This window comes from Engystomops pustulosus, chromosome 6 (genome assembly GCF_040894005.1).
Source record: "Engystomops pustulosus chromosome 6, aEngPut4.maternal, whole genome shotgun sequence".
Taxonomy (NCBI): domain Eukaryota; kingdom Metazoa; phylum Chordata; class Amphibia; order Anura; family Leptodactylidae; genus Engystomops; species Engystomops pustulosus.
Genome location: NC_092416.1, coordinates 102,221,533 through 102,239,237, shown reverse-complemented (window position 1 = coordinate 102,239,237; position 17,705 = coordinate 102,221,533). Strand labels below are relative to the sequence as shown.

Sequence of the window (17,705 nt, the reverse complement as noted above, 5' to 3'; positions counted from 1 at the left end):
TTATGATTGGAAGATGTCACACCTGTGCCATTGCTTCCAATCATCAGGATACCTTGCTAGTTCTCATACCAAACTTGGGGTGGCTAGGCTTAAAATCAAGGGTGTTCCGCAATTTGACCGGGTTTCAACCCAGCTTGAAGTGTGAATGTTGGTGCCAGCAGATTGGTCCCTCTCTTCACCCGATTACCCCTTGTGGGGAAGAGGCTCTTAAGAGGATATGGACAGTCTCCTGCCTGTAAATGCAATTTTGTGAGGTAATAAAAGAGAGCATGTGTGCCCCTGTTAATAAAAGGAACAAAAGAAAAATGTGCAAGCAATGTAATATTATCACTGTCTCCTTGTATTTCAAGTCTACATGTCTCCTTCACCTCTGTTCAGTAGGAGGTAGTGTAAGGTTAAGTGTGCAGGCAGAGAGGATAGGGCCAACTGACCAGAGTTGCAAGAGGCCAAGGGTCCCAGGGGACTGAGGGAACAGTGGCAGATATGGTTCCCCAGGGCTCAGAACCATTAAATGTGGAGCAGAGGACTGTAAATGATCCCATGACGATAAGGGACTCTTATTGTCCTACTAATGTTCAAATAGCCTAAAGAGGTAGTCTGGACTTGTGCCAGTTAGAAAGCAATAGAACCAAACATAATTACTCTGACTCTGATGCTTTGTCACCAGTCAATATAGTCGTAGCAAATATGTAAACCGTTAAAATGAATTTTACTCTTCTAAAGTGTATCAAATACTGATGCAATTGCTCACACAAGGGATAACAGACAAAAAACACACCCCAAGGAAACACCCTAGTCTACATATACACGAAAATCTTATTCACAACTTCCTAGGTGCACATAAATATATACACGCGGGTATGAATGTGGTAGCTGGATATATGTAGGGACGTATCTACCCTCAGGGTCGTCTTCATATCAGACCCATGTAGGGTCCTGCTTACCCATATGTTTGCAAGTATAAGTCTTGATAGTAGGGCTGGAAGGAAACCGCTGTATGAGCAGTATACTACCACAAAAAAACGGAGTTACTGCGTTCTTTAGTAAAACCAAAAAATGTATATCTTTATTTAATACATAAAACAACACATAATTGTATAGTCATGAAATAATTAGTGTAACAGAGGAAATCCAAACAATAAGTCCGATAAGACAAAAACACATGACCGCATTATAGGGTATATTGCTCAGTCCCTTAGGTGACACATCAACAGTTAGTATTATTTCCACAGCCGTATATATCAAAAGGTAAACATGGGATGTGCACCTAGACATAAAGCTCACAAGACTAGTGTCCTATCCATTTCACGCAGTCTATGGTTGCCTCTCCTGCCTCACCTAAGCGCCACATATGCTTCACTTTAAAAAGATCATACTTTTTGACCGAAACGTTGTGTGCTACTTTTTGATCTACTTTCTCTATTTGTCATGTAAAGTCACATAAAGGTGAAGGCTAAGATGTTGTGTCATTGCAAAAGAAAAAAGAAAATTCAAGCAAATCTTAAAGTGTGCGCCAAAGAATCTGTCTTTAATTGTCACAATTTGACTGAAAATCATATTCTTTGAGCACCACGTCATTATTGAGAGTGCGGTACCTTTGCTATATACTCTGTATTAAAACAAGTCTATCCATTATTTTCAGGGCTATTTATGTATGGATTTTCTCCCTCTGATGAAACTCTTGTGGAAACGCGTCAGGGAGGCGCGATGTGTATTTAGTACAAGGGAAAGTACTTGGGGACTGCCCTTGTAACGGCGGGAGCTATTGGGTAGTAGGGGGGAGCCTATTTTAGGGCGTCACAACCTCCACCATTTACCTCCAGAAGAGGAGGCTCCCTCCCAGCCCTACAATCGAGACTGATACTTACAAACATATGAGTAAACAGGATCCTACATGGATCTGATATGAAGATGACCCTGAAGGTAGATGCATCCCTACATATATCCACCTACCACATTACAGTCAATGATAAGTACCTGCGTGTATATATTTATGTGCACCTAGGAAGTTATGTGAATAAGATTATTGTGTATATGTAGACTAGGGTGTTTCCTTGGGGTGTATTTTTTGTCATCCCTTGTGTGAGCAATTGCATCAGTATTTGATACACTTTTACAAGAGTATAATAAAATTCATTTTAACGGTTTACCCATTTGCTGCTACTTTAAAGCATCAGAGCTTCCACGTGGGACAGAGCATGAGCAATCTTGCCTGGGGCATCTCAGGTCCTGAAGAAATCCAGGAAAGGATTGGTGGAAGCAGTCCTTTCTTAAAGGGGTATTCTCGTTTGGGCATTCGCATCCAGATTCATTAATCTGTCATATATAAACATTTCTTCAATTGATGTCATTTAAAAAAAAAAAAAAAAAAAAAAAGTTCCTGGGTGAAGATAATTCCCTTAGAAATAAGACTTCCTGGATACGGCCACCTCTGCTGGAGGGATTGCACAAGGAAACAAAGTTTTTGTATATGAAATGTCTGGGAGTTACTGCATGTTCCACAGCCGTCCTGTGGTAATGATTGCTGCATCCAGTTGGTCAAGCAGGTCTGGCTACTGCTGCCAAAATGTGAGGTGGTCGTATCTGAGAAAGCTATCATTTCTCAGATAAATGGCTGCATTTATGAGAAATTATCTTCACACACAAATTTTTTTTTAATAAAATCCAATTGAAGAAATGTTTATAAATGACAAATGAATTCAATTAAATTTAAATGCTCAGATGGGAATACCCCTTCAAGTGCAAGTATGTCTGGTGTTGGAGCCCTTTCTATTGCCCATGAAAAGCAGCTGGTTAAGCAATTTAACGGTTAAAGATTGCCTGGGGCTCCAAGCTACTCCTCAACCGCTTACAGGCACGTTCCCCCTTGAAATATAGTTTAATGTCTGATATCTAATGACTAAAACATTTTTTATTTAGATTTAAATTTTTGACAAGACTTTATAAAATCGCAATATTGTTTGTCTCGTAAATCTCCTATAACAAATCCCAGATGCACATGTCAGACAAACAGCTGCATGGCATCTCAGCAGATGATGCCATAGCTCCAGAGCGGCTGGCTAATGGATTACATTCAAAACACACCAGCATTAGGGTGAGAGCTAACCATTTTTATTGTTTACAACAGCTTCATTATTACCACAGCATGAACTTTAAATATTTACAGGCAGCATCCATGAGAAAATGTTTTATTCCATTATAATCTGTACAATATTTAACACCTTCGTGACCGAGGATGAACTATATCATCCTCGTGCTGTGAAGGGTGTATGGAGAGAGCTCACAAGCTGAGCTCTCTCCATACACAGCGGGTGACGGCTGAATAACACAGCTGACACCCACCTGTTACTGCCTTGGTCGGTGCTGGCATGCACAGTTACATGGGATGGCCGATCGGTTGGCATGATAGAAGAGTGCAGGCTATTAGAAATCATAGTATAATAGCTATATACTGCAATACAGTAGTATTGCAGTATATAGTATTAGCAATCTGACCCTGCAGGGTTAAATTACCCTCGAGGATCTGAAATGGTAAAAATTTTGTTTAAAAAATATGAAAAAAAAAAAAAAAAAAAGTAAAAGTTTCCCTAGATCACATATAAAAGCAAATAATCAGTAAGAATCATAAACCTGTTTGGTATCATGACGTCCCAAAACGTCCCATCAAAATATATTAGATGCCGGGAAAAATTGCTTACCCCTTAATGGGCACCCAAAGTCGAAAAAGCCACTTTTTTTTGCCATTTTGAAAAATATTCTAAAGTGATCAAAAGGCCATACAGTCCTCAAAAGTCACAAAAAATTACACCACCCACAGCTCTGTGCACTGAAGTATGAAAAAGTTTTTAGTGCCAGAACATGGCAAAATGAATTTTTTTTATTTTTTTTTTTTTTACAGAAGGTATTAATTTTTTAAATGTAAGAAAACATTATAAAACCTATACAAATTTGGTATCCTCCTGATCGTACTGAACCAAAGAATAAAGTAGCAAATACGTCGCAAATGTGGTTTTTCACCATTTTCACTGCATTCAGAATTTTTTTCCCGCTTCCTAGTACACGGCATGAAATGATAAATACCATAACCATGAAGTGTAATTTGTTAGGCAGAAAACATGCCGTCACAGAGCACTTTACATGGAAAAATAAAAAAGTTACAGAAGGTCGGGAGTGAAAAATGAAAATGCAAAAACGAAAAAGGGCCATGTCCCTAAGGGGACATGTCCCTGGAAGACTTTTGAAATATAGCAACCTTACAAAGTGTTTATCTATAGTGTGAACAGTGACAGTTTATTTGGATATCAGCATGTGCAAACTGTATGTGGCTGTCTGTAAATTTAAAGGTTTTTTTGTCTCTTTTAGTGCAATTTATATCAATAATAAAAGTGTACAAGTATTATTTTGTAATAAAATCAATTTTGAGGCAGCAGGTGATGGCCGCGTGACGGGATGACGTGAGAGCACGCCGCTCCGCCTCCCGACGTCCGTGACACAGAGACGCCGACTAGATGTGAGTGCCTCGGCACCGGAGCGTTCGTTGCCTGACCTGCCCCCTCTGCTGGGACTGAACACTACCTGATGTGCCCGAGCGTGGGACCGGGATACGCTGCCCCCGTAGCTCTCGCTGGATACCTCGGTGGGCGCTGTGGCGGGCCTTGACCAGACCAGACCGGACCGGACCGCGTGGCGAGTGGACGCTCTGTGGGAGTTTTTGGGTTCTGAATAATGGAAGAATAGCGGACGTTCGGAGTGAAAGGTGACTCGAGGCGCAAAGCTGTAAAGGCTGAACAGGGGGCCATAAAATCTTCTAAGTGAGTAAAGGAAGTAAGGAAGGAGCGTCCTGGGTTGTGTGCTGAAGTTGTGTGCCGATCTCGGAGGGACTACCTGTGAGCTGTTGCCTTGCTGCGGCCGGGACCAGCGACCAGTTGGGATCAGTGGTTACGCTATTTATTGATGTTATACTAACTTCTTCCATCTTCTGGACTTAAGCCGAAATTGCAAGCTATATTAACATTTTGCTACTAACACTTTGCTTCTGCTTGGACTATAGTCAATACTAGGAAAACAGCAATTTGGTTGCATGTGGATTTCTGGGAAAAGTCTGCTAAGCTGAGGTGGTCTCCCCAATATTTCTGATTAGGCTCCTGCATCTAATTCATTTTTGCTCCCACAGGGTCTTATGTTAAAACTGTATGATTAGCATCTTTTCACCTTTGGGATTTGAGTTGTAATTGTATGATATATCAGCCCTTTATAACTAGTACTTCTCCTCTGTCTGAATTGAGGCAAAAATCGCATGCTGCAGCAGTACTCTGTAAACCTGATAGGTAAAGGTGAATATTGCATCTGGCCAAGCATCTTTAAGGTCGCCTTTAAGGTCTCTATTTTGGCAAACAACTCCTATGCTCTGGGTCGGAACGCTGGGTCTGCCCCAATAACATCCTTCCTTTTTTTTTTTTTTTCTTTTTGCCTAAGCTGTATTATTGAGCATTCTTAGTTGAGTCTGTGTTGAAATAGGTATAAGCCCGCGGCGACGGTGGCGACCTAGGTGCCATTGTATTATATATTTGCAGCCTGCCCTTTGTGCTTTTTTTCCGCAAGACTTAAATTTAGCTAATTCAGGCTTGGCTCAATAATAGGATAATAACTAACCGGCTTAAAATTTGTAAAACGATTTAACTATCACCACTTGCTTATAACCTACCTATTAGGGGTTGGGCCCCAGAACGTAAGTGGGTCTCACTGTATTGCTTGTTTGCCATTGTTGGGTGTAGGTTTCTTTACTTCATCATGCCTCCAAAAAAGCCAGAAAGAAGGTCAGGAGGGTTAGATAAAATGTGGAAGGCCTCTCCAACCAAAGCTAAACTAAGTAGTAAGGAGGATTTGCCCCCACCAGCCCCTAACAGCTCAGGATCGAACTCCCCAGCCAATGAAAACCCTAATCCCGTAAGCGAAGACATTCTTGCTCAGATCCTCGCCACGGTGCAAGAAACTAAATCATCAGTAGCTGAGCTAAAAAAGGAGGTTGGTTGCATAAGCTCTGACATCTCGTTGATGAGGGAGGACTTGAACTCACGGAGGGATAAAATTAAGGGAATGGAAAAGAGCGTTAGGAAAACCGAGGAAGACATTAAATCAATTCAGAAAGACATAAAAGAATTAAGGGAAGAGAATGTACAATTGAAAGAAAAGCTGCTAGATCAGGAGAATCGGTCAAGGAGGGCCAATATAAGAATAATCGGGTTTCCAGAGAACCCTTCTGAAGGGAATATGGCCATCAACCTGCAGAAGTGGTTACTGAAAATATTTGGCAGTGATGAGTTATCCTCCAATTTTGCAGTGGAAAGAGCTCATAGAATCCCATTCCAGAAACCGATACCAGGGGCACCCCCTAGAACAATCTTGGTGAAATGTCTTAATTCACAGGATAGGGACTACATTATTAGAAATTCGAGGAAAAAAGAACAAGAGATGCTTATGGATGGGAAAAAAGTGGCCATTTTTCCAGATTATGCGAGGGAGACACAGAAATTGAGGGCAAGCTATAAGATGGTGAAAAATAGGCTGCACGAGGCAAATCTACAATTCTCCCTGCTTTTCCCGGCCAGATTGAGGGTAATCTATAAAAATAAAACATTGTTCTTTGGGTCCTCAGAGGAAGCCTCAAGCTGGCTGGAGAGACAGGGGATCTAGACAGGAGGCAGGGAAGATCAAATGTATCAATAATATGATGTAAATTGATAAAATGTTAATAATGAACGCTATATAAATATGCAAAAATGGTCACTGGATGTTGGGAGGGCGATGTAAGGTATAGGGATCCTCTGTATGCCGCTACAAGTGGATCAAGTTGGGGTAAGGGGATGGGGGGGGGGAGGGTGACACTGGCAGGGGTTTCCTTTTTTTTTCTTTTCTTCTCTTCTCTCTCTCTGAATGGAGAAGGCAACAAGAATTTTGTGTTGGAATATTAGGGGCCTGAGTGATAGGAAAAGAAGATGCGCAATATTCGACGTAATAAATAAACATTTGCCAGCTGTGGTAGTATTGTTGGAAACCCATTTAACCCCAGAAATAGGATACAAAATAAAAAAAAGATGGGCTGTATGGGAACTTCACTCATTTGGGGGTAATTACTCAAAAGGGGTCTCGGTGTTGATTCATTTCAGTATAGATTTCAAACTATTCGACAAAAAACTGGATAGCGAGGGTAGGTTTATATTTTTACACTGTCTGCTGAATGGAATTGAGTATATTCTTGCATTTATGTATATCCCCCCTCCCCCATCGGTAAAGATTCTTACAGAATTTGCCCACTTTGAGGCCAAAGGCTGTACTAGAATCCTAATTATGGGTGACTTGAATATGGTCCTTGATCCTCATCTTGATCGCCTCAACTTACTGAGGGCAACGAAAACAAATCCTAATGAGGGGTTAAAATTGAATAACTTCTGTCAAGATATGGGTTTACAGGATATATGGAGAGCAAAATATGGGGAAAAAAGGGCTTTCTCTTGTCATAATAAATCTTGTAATACCCTGTCCAGAATAGATCATGGATTGGCTAACTCTCAGGTGCTGAGGAATATCTCCAGAATGACCTATGAACCTATTGTGATCTCTGATCACGCCCCACTCCTAGTTACATTAGGGAAACCATCATTCAGTAGGCGGAAGTTTTAATTAAACCCCCACTGGTTAACTATTCTTGAACCCAGTCTGGATTTAAAAACAGCTATTGGAGAATTTTGGGACAGGAACATCAACACCGCAAGTACCCTTGCAGTCTGGGATACGTTAAAACTATTTATTAAGTCTACGCTTTCACATGCGATTAATGTTAAAAAGAAAGATTTCAAAAGGAAGGAGGTAGATTTAAAAAAGCAGGTAGAGGACGCATCTGGGAACTTGGGACGCTCAGGAGATATTACTCCTACTCGGGCCTACAAGGTCGCCAGGGAAAAATATGAAGCCTTCCTAATTGAAAAAGCCCAACACAAATTGTTCTTTGCGGGACAGCGACATTTCACGGAAAAGGGGAAAACAGGTAAATTGTTAGCCAATATGATTAACAACAATAAACAAGGAAACAAGAACATCTTAGCCATTCGAGGACATAGAGGACAGATTCATAGAGATCAACACGATATACTGCAGGAATTTAAACGCTTTTATCAGCACCTCTATGAGTCGGCTGGGGATAAAAATCAAATGGGAGATATTAAAAGATACCTGCAGGATATTAGCTTTCCACGTTTGTCTGGGAATCAGGTAGAAGCGCTTAACTTGCCGATTACGTTGAAGGAGTTGGAGGAGACAATTGACTCCTGTAGTGGCGACTCGGCCCCAGGCCCGGATGGCCTCCCCTTCGGTTTGTATAGGAGATATAAAGATGTGCTGGCCCCAATGCTGTTAATTACAATGCAAGAAATTTATAGAAGGGGGAAAGTGACGGACTCAATGTCCGAAGCTATTATTACTCTAATTCCAAAAAAAGACAAGGACTTACTGGACCCAGGATCATTCAGACCCATTTCATTGATTAATACCGACGCTAAAATCATAGCAAAGACATTAGCCAGACGTCTTAAGAACGTAATCACCGGTATTATTCATGAGGACCAGAGGGGGTTTATCCCGGGCAGAAAAGTGAGCGACTGTCTGAATAGACTGTTTGTCTCCATGGAGAGGGGTGAGGGGGGCCTCCGCTCGATCCTGTCATTGGACGCTGTTAAAGCCTTTGACAGGGTCGAGTGGGGGTTCCTTTGGGAGGTGATGGACAAATTTGGCGTTGGGGTGGAGTTTGTGAACTGGGTAAAGTGTCTATATAATTCCCCCAAGGCGAGGATCGGCATTAATGGGAGTGAGTCGGAGAGTTTCCCTCTTAGCAGGGGTACGAGACAGGGCTGTCCCCTCTCCCCCCTCCTCTTTGCCTTATTTATCGAACCCCTTGCTATTAAAATAAGGGCACACGGAGGTATAGAGGGAGGGGGAAGCGGTGGATCAGAGGACAAGCTGTGCCTCTATGCAGATGACATCCTGCTATGTCTTCGAAATTCCCCCGCATCGATATCCAATGCGGTAACCACAGTGACAGAATTTGGTCATCTCTCAGGTTTAGAGATAAACTGGAGTAAGTCAGGTCTGATGCCACTGGATGAGAATATGACAGTAGAGTTAGAATCTGAAATTAAAATGAATAGCCAGGAAACGTTGAAATATCTTGGGATTGTAATTTCAGCAAAAGTGCAAGAATATGAACTACTCAATTTGAAACCTCTAATTAACTTGGTTAGAAGTAGGGTCCACATATGGGATAGACTACCTCTATCCTTTGCGGATAGAATTGCTCTTATAAAAATGATCCTGCTACCACAAGTCTTGTTTTTTCTGTCATCTTGTCCAATTTGGATTGATAACTCTTTTTTTAAAGCAATAGAAGCTATCCTTAATGAATTAATCTGGGGGAGGAAGAGAGCTAGAATCAAAATGAGCCACCTATACAGACCTCTAGGAGAAGGGGGACTGGGTATTCCCTTTCTGCAGGGTTATTTTCTTGCGGCCCAAATGTCCCGGATAGTAGGATGGAAGGATAGGGATGATCCATTGAAAACCTGGATAATAGAAGATGGGAAAGCCGCCACGGTGTATGAAGCACTGGAGAGGGGGGCAGCGGGGGAAAAAAAGAAGTTAAATACAAGTAAGGAGGCCATACATAAAGGATGGAGTCAGGTGAAGAAAATAATTCATATGGAAGGTATTATAGAAGACACTCCTCTGTGGCACAACCCCCTCTTTCCAGAGCTCGGAAATCTTCCAGATCCCATTTTTTGGGAAAATAGAGGGGTGTACCTTTTTTCTCAGATACTGGACAAAGGGGCAGTGGTAGGTTTCGCTTCACTTAAAACAAAAGTAGGTTTGAACAATGGGGATTTCTTGAGATACTCACAATTAGCACACGCAATCAAAGCAATAAAGAGGCGTAGAAGCATAAAGTTAGAGGCACATCCATGTATAGACTTTATTAAAAACACTAAAAAAGAAAAGGGGGTGGTTGCTGGGGTATATAGATTATTAATTAAAGGTATGTTCGTAGGGGTTAAACATAAGTCACAAGAACACTGGGAAAAGGAGATAGGACAGATAACACGGCACGAGTGGGAAGGGGTGTACAGGAACGTGAAGTTAGGATCTATTAGTGAAAATCACAGAGCTATCCAGACAAAGGTACTGTATAGACTATACTACTCTCCAGATGTGCTGTACAAGATGAAAGTGAAGAGCTCATCTAAATGCTTTAAATGTGAAATAGAGGAGGCTGACTTTCTCCGTACAATTTGGGCGTGCCCCAGACTTAGGGGTTTCTGGGACGGGGTACACCAGCAGATAAACAAAATTCTAGAGCGGCCACTGACTCCCTCGATTGGTGTAGCGGTTTTGGGCATGTTTGGAACTAGCGATAAAACGATGCCAAAAGAGAAGTTACTGGTATTAAAGCTTATGACATTAGCAAAGGTTCTGATTGCGCGAGAATGGGGAAGTAGCAGGATACCCAATGTGGACCAATGGCTTGCTTTTTCACAAAAGATTAAAAGATATGAACAAATCTATGCTGACAAATGTGGAACTGAAGGGAAATGGGCTGAGATTTGGAGCAAATGGAAATAGGTTGCTTACTGCTGAGGAAGTGTTTTACTAGGTTTTTTTTTTTTTTTTCTCTGCCAGTGGGTGGGAGGGGAAAAGGTGGGGGGGAGGGGTTTGATAGGTTGGACTGTGTCTAGCATTAGGTGGGTAACTTGGTTGTACGAATTTGTTAAAATGCTATATGGGTGAACACTGTTAAACTGCAATGTCTGACCTCTGTTTTTGTACTGTATATTTCTTGCTAAAAATAAAAAAAAAAAAAGGATAAAAAAAAAAAAAATATGTCACATCCATATTGTATTTGCAGTTAGATATTTTGTTGACATTATGAATATTATATTTTTTTCTTTTTGCAAGAACATAGATTAGAAATATTTGAACCGCTCTGGACTGATTCAAGATTTTCAGAAATATATTGAATGCTATTTACAAATTGTAATGCAACCAGGAAAGCACCAGACTCTTTTGGACTGCAGAATAATTGCTTACCAGTTGATTTGCACACTTTTCTTAAAGTTCATCTGCCTTTTTATTTTTCTATTATCAATGTATGTGTATTGTCAGTAACAATTCAATAAAATACCATTTTGTTGAAAAAAAAAAAAATAAATAAAATCAATTTTGAGAAGAATCACAATGCCCTTCTAAAGTAGATTCCACGCATAAGTAAATGACACATTGGTTGCCATTGTCAAAAAAAGAATGTTTAGCACAGCATAATGCACATAGGGAACATGGATCTCCTCCCTTATTGTACCATTTGCTTCATCTCTTAAAAACTGACCTCATAGATTGCTTGGACGCAATTTACATAAACAAAATGCATAGTATTTAAGCTTGCATCCAAATTGATACAGTATCTGGCTATGTATCCAATGAGACTGTTGTATATTTGTTCCCCCTGCGAGGGGCATATGTTTCGTCTGTCCTATTGTAAGGCATCTTTTCGCTTATTGATCAATAAAGTTTTGTTGAAACTAAAGCTCACATCCAGCTCAGTCATTATTGGGTTAAATTATCCATCAGGTTACCTCAAAAAGAAGCCCATCTCCAGAGATGACTACGATGCCATGCCACTCTTCCAAATTAATACTCTGCACCAGCTCCCGGGCATGATTTTGTCTTTCTATTGAGCACAAAAAAGGTAGAATGTTACAGAGAAAAAAAAGAAGGCAGCATCATTTTAATGTTGTGATAAGAAGATAAATAGCCTACCTGTTTGTATAAGGTTATAGCTGATGTCCGCTTCTGTAATGATGGGCAAGATATTTGAGTGACACTGTTGCAAAGCATTGCCTCGTCCTCCACATGGATTCAGTAGAAGCATTAAACGCCTAGGTTTCGGCTGAAGTGTTGTAGAAATCTCTGGAGAAAAATTAAATATATTTGTAATGAGCAAAAATCTAGACATACAAGCAGCTCAAATACAAATAAATAGTGGACAGTTGCCATATGGCAGTACAAACAAAATAATTGATCTCCAAAGTATGTAACGTTAAAGAACCACCAGGATAAAGGATTGTAAACCAAGTACACTGACATACTGGGGTGTGCCCCATTGATGTAATGAATGTATGCATAGATTTACCCAAGAGCATTGTATCTAATATTTTACACAACTTTGCACAAACAAGTAATTTTATAGACAAAAATGGGGGTTAAAATAATCTCCTTAAGAATGCAGCCATTTTGTAGCTTAAGGCTCAGCCAGATGTTTTGGATTATGACTTGCGTCGCTTTATGTGGTTATAACTTTTGAACACGGTTCAAAACAATTCTGAGTGTTTTTTCCTCACATGTCATACTTCATTTTAGTGGTAAATGTCGGCTGATAAGATTTGCGTTTCTTTACAAAAAAAAATAAATAAAAATAGATGAATTTTTTTAAAAATTGTCGAAATCATTGCGACACCTGAATAACATTTCCCATATGTCTTCTTTACATTTTCATAATTTTTGAAATGTCTGGATAATTTATTTTGACGTCACGAGGCTTACAAATCGAATAGGGATTTCCCATATTTTCAGAACTGACTATTTTGGTGATAAATCCGGTTTATTAATGACTGCATTAATTGGTTGGACGCCTTCTCGGCACTCAGGTTGATGGGCATAGATGGCTAAACTCCATCCATGCCCTATATATTCTTACCCTTCAGCTTTGGTCTTTGCTAATGGCACCTAATTTGACCCATTTAGAAACATTTAGAAATTTAATAAAACGGGACAAGACAGGGGTGCCCCCTCTCCCCTTTAAAGGACACCTGTCATCAGGTCTCTGCCACTAGTCCTGTCACTACTACCTGTTGGAGCAGCTCACAAGGATCCCATCCCAGCCTTTATCTAGTTATTTCATACATTATTCATTGTAAAATCATCTATTTTTTTATCATGTAAATGAGGCTGGTCACATGGTCAGAGGCAGTGATGTCACCCCTGTTACCCCTGCCCTCTCCTCCCCCTGTTCATGTCTGTGTGTAATGTATAGTAAAGCATGGCTAGTGTGTGTGTATGTCATCTGCTGACATGCTGCATCCTCCTAATACACAGAGACACAGACATCAGCTACACATGAATCTGACATGTACTGCTGTAACATAGCTGCAGCCTGGAGCTGTTGTAGCTCTCCTAAACACACACACACAGGCTGCAGGGGGTGTGGCCACCAGCACCAGGAAGCACATCATTATACAGCCTCACATCATTATACAGCCTCACATCATTACACAGGCTGTCAGTCATGCACTGGGGGTGTGGCTGTGCCTCCCACTCATGAATAGAGTGGACAGCTTGAATATGCTAATGCTTCATTGGACATTTCACAGGTCATTTGCATACAGCTTTAGGACCTCATTGCTTAGGTTTACAGGCATGTAGAGGGACAATGAAGGGATAGAGGCAATGCTCTCTAATGGCAGTTTAAGAAAATATATTTAGTTTAGGGGGGTTATTTTGCATGACGGGTTCTCTTTAATCTTTATTTATTTTTAGGTTGAACCCAGACATTCAGGGGGTACAGATCGTTCCCACCTCATCTCACTTTACGTGGATGATATATTTCTCACAATGCTAGACCCCGAGAAATCTTTGGAAGCAGTAATGGACACAATTACAGAATTGGCAAGATTTCCTACTATAGACTCAATACACATAAATCCCAAGCCCTTCCGTCGCATATTCCCACTTAAAAACTAAATGCATGTTGGACTGGCAAACATCCTTACTCAAATACTTAGGCACAACTCTCACCAGGTCACCCACAAATTCTCAAACAATTTTGCTACCTTAAATCGCTGAACTATCCAAAGAATGTACGACATTACAAAAAGGAGAACTGTCTCAGCTGGGACGTATCGCAGCCTTCAAGATGCTTTTGCTACCCAAACTGATGTACCTGCTCAGGACCCTACCCATAACAAACTCTTTTTCCACAAAGCACAATCTATTCTTTCCCGCTATATCTGGGCTGATTAAAAACCACGGCTGGCTAGGCATATATTGGTCAAACATAAAAGCATGGGAGGTTTGGGGATGCCCGATCTAAAAGCTTATTATTTAACTAATCTACAAGCCCAAGGCTCCTCCTGGCATAATGCTACAGTCAAGGCCTCTTGGATGCAAATTGAATCGGCTATGAGTGGTAGCCTGGACCTCCACAAGATTTTAATTGCATCCATCTGGAACATACCTCTGCCTAACTTCCCATCTACCCCGATGAAGGTGCTCATCCAAGGATGGAAGTCCCTTCACGCAGCTACAGGTAAAAAGTCAACATGGGCAGATCTTCCGCTCTCCACCTTAGCTATAGCTATCCCTACAACTACCCCATCAACATGGATGGAAGCAGGTGTAAATACTTGTGCGCAATTTTTTGATGGAGAGAATTTGCTTCAGTTCAGACAAATATGCCTTGCCCGACAAAGACTTTCTCCGATATGCCCAAGAAACGCACTATATCAAGACTAAACTGACAACAAAACCCTCTTATAACAAAGACATTTTCACTCTCATATTTCGTAATATCAAGGGTATTAAAGGACACCTGTCATCAGGTCTGTGTCACTTGTCCTGTCACCTCTACCTGTTGGAGCAGCTCACAAGGATCCCATCACAGCCTTTATCTAGTTATTTCATACATTAATCATTGTAAAATCATCTATTCTTTATTATGTAAATGAGGCTGGTCACATGGTCAGAGGCAGTGATGTCACCCCTGTTACCCCTCCCCTCTCCCCCCCCCCTGCTCATGTCTGTGTGTAATGTATAGTAAAGCATAGTTAGTGTCTATACTGCATCTGCTGACATGCTGCATCCTCCTAATATACAGGTGAGAGACACAGGCATCAGCTACACATGAATCTGACATGTTCTGCTGTAACATGGCTGCCTGGAGCTGCTGTATCTCTCCTATACACACACACATGCAAACACAGGCTGCAGGGGGCGTGGCCACCAGCAAGCACATCATTATACAGCCTCACACCATTATACAGGCTGTCAGTCATGCTCTGGGGGTGTGGCCACCAGCACCAGGAAGCACATCATACAGCCTCACATCATTATACAGGCTGTCAGTCAAGCACTGGGGGTGTGGCTGTGCCTCCCACTAATGAATAGAGTGGACAGCTTGAATATGCTAATGCTTCATTGGACATTTCACAGGTCATTTGCATAGAGCTTTAGGACCTCATTGCTTAGGTTTACAGGCATGTAGAGGGACAATGAAGGGATAGAGGCAATGCTCTCTAATGGCAGTTTATGAAAATATATTTAGTTTAGGGGGGTTATTTTGCATGACGGGTTCTCTTTAAGCCCCTTTTACACCAAAATTACACAGTGCATGTCCTTTCAATATCTCCATCCCTTGAGAATGTGGAAGTGAGAGCTTGATATGACCATTTCCCCTCAAAATTAGATTTTATCAATGAGAATAATTTCCAAAGCACGGCTCATGTAGAACCCGTTACTAAATTTATGCTACAATGTTGCTACACCCCAATTCGTCTTAGGTGTGATGTGTTGGGTGACATCTGGCTATGTTGGAGAGAATACGGAGGAAGGGGCTCATTGTCACAGATTTTCTGGGGTTGCCCCCTACTACACACTTACTGGGCAAATGTATTTTATCTTCTGCAACAAGTGCTCTCTAGCTGCATCACAGACTCCCCGTTACTAGCCCTACTACTCAAAGGGATTCCCAATACACCAAAAGAAATTATTGGTGAAAGTCTTGACTGTTGCCACAATCCTCATCGCAAGAAAGTGGAAATCTCACATGATCTCAGCCAGGGAAGAACTTATATCTGAACTTAATATGGTATTTACGTACAAAATTACTATGTCCCATGGCTTCTTGAAGTCACATGCTCCTAAGCTCATATGGGAATTGGGGTCCTCCTTCCCCTATGTCTCTCAAGGGACTGGTGTCATAATTATAATCTTTTAGGAACTAGAGGCATCTAAGTAAAAAACACCCTAACCCTAATACTTACTGTGGCAATGGACTATAAGTTATGTTTGACTTTAGCTTACAAACGGTCAGGCCTATCATTCAAATACCGTGTTATAGCTTATAGATTTAAAAAATTCATCTGTCTGCTTTGATATGCTCCTGATCAAATCTGACATGTTCTAACACAGTGATGGGCAACCTTTTGAGCTTGGTGTGTCAAAATTTGCCAAAAAAACGAGCATAACTCGGGTGGTGTGTCACCATGACAAAAAAAGCATGATTTTGTTATATTTATAGTTTAAATAACTATATGTATGTAATATGTATAATTATTTAACTTCTAGGGTACTTTAACCCTTGGTTGTCTGATTGATCCTACCATGTACTGCCATTCTACAGTCTGGCAGTATATGGGGATTTTCCCAATCATCTATTACTATGTGCAAATTGCACATTGTAATAGATCGGTTACAATCAGACAGATGTGGAAATGCATAATAACCTGACAACTTTCAGTCATGAAAGTTCACAGGTTATAGTGAGGGCGCAGGGGCCGCTGTCCACATCTCCTTCATGAGGAGCAAAATAACCACAATGTCTGGCGATTTGCAAGGCGTTGCGATTATTTCATGGCTTGTACATCACAAAACTGACACAAAAGCCCAGATGACTGTCTTCTATCATACAGTGCACTGACCTTACTCACTGTATGATGGGAGTCGTTGTCCTCCCTCATCGATGCTGTGGAGATGGTCAGTGTAGAGGTGGCAGAGGTACACTGACATTACTCACTGTATGATGAGAGCGGTTGTCCTCCCTCATCCCTGCTGAGGAGATGGTCAGTGTAGAGGTGGCAGAGGTACACTGACATTACTCACTGTATGATGGGAGTAGTTGTCCTCCCTGGTCCCTGCTCTGGAGCTAGTCAGTGTAGAGGTGGCAGCTGCTGGGACATCACACAAGGCAGCAGCAGTGTAGCCTCTGTCTGTGCAGCCTTCCCTCCCCCCTCCACAACACAACTACTAGCTGCAGAGGAGTCTGCTATGGCCGGGTCATCTCTCCTGCTGTGCCCCGTTCTGATACCTGGAGACACAGCTCACACAGGGGGAGGGGCGAGTGCTGGGAGCTCACTGCAATCTCTCAGCCTCCTGGCTACTGCACCGCTACTCAGCTGTGTAGGAGCCGAGGATGAAACTCCCGGGTGGCTGTGTGTCAGTGAAAATGGCTACGCGTGTCAGCACTGACACACGTGTCATAGGTTCGCCATCACCGTTCTAACATCTACTCCCCCTGCGTGGGGACTGTTCTTTAGAGATGTTTGTGCTTGACATATCTGACTACCCTCACAGCTGTGATATGATGTAATGTACATTTTAAACCTGTTAAAATTTTCTCTTATAAAAACTATCGAACAAAAAAAAAAAAAAAATTCACCTTTTTCCTAATTGAATCAAACACCTGTTAAACCTTGCTAAATTCTCTAAGGGTTGTACTTTCCAAAATGTGTCACTTGTTTGGGTTCTCCTCTGTTTTGGTACCACTAGGGCTCTCTAAATGCATCCTGACACATGAAAACATTTTTAGCCATATTTGACTTCCAGAAACGAAACAA

General features: G+C 41.4%; 1 protein-coding gene across 4 annotated transcripts in view; it reads right to left on the bottom strand.

The window, feature by feature from the left end:
- Positions 1-17,705, bottom strand: part of SPHK2 (sphingosine kinase 2) — an 84,934-nt gene that overhangs the window by 37,079 nt on the left and 30,150 nt on the right. For all 4 annotated transcript variants that reach the window (XM_072110503.1, XM_072110504.1, XM_072110501.1 and 1 more), the window contains exons 3-4: positions 11,857-12,006; positions 11,673-11,767 (exon numbers count right to left, since the gene is read on the bottom strand). In XM_072110503.1, coding sequence (XP_071966604.1) covers positions 11,673-11,767; positions 11,857-12,006 — 245 coding nt within the window. The remainder of the gene's footprint in view (positions 1-11,672; positions 11,768-11,856; positions 12,007-17,705) is intronic.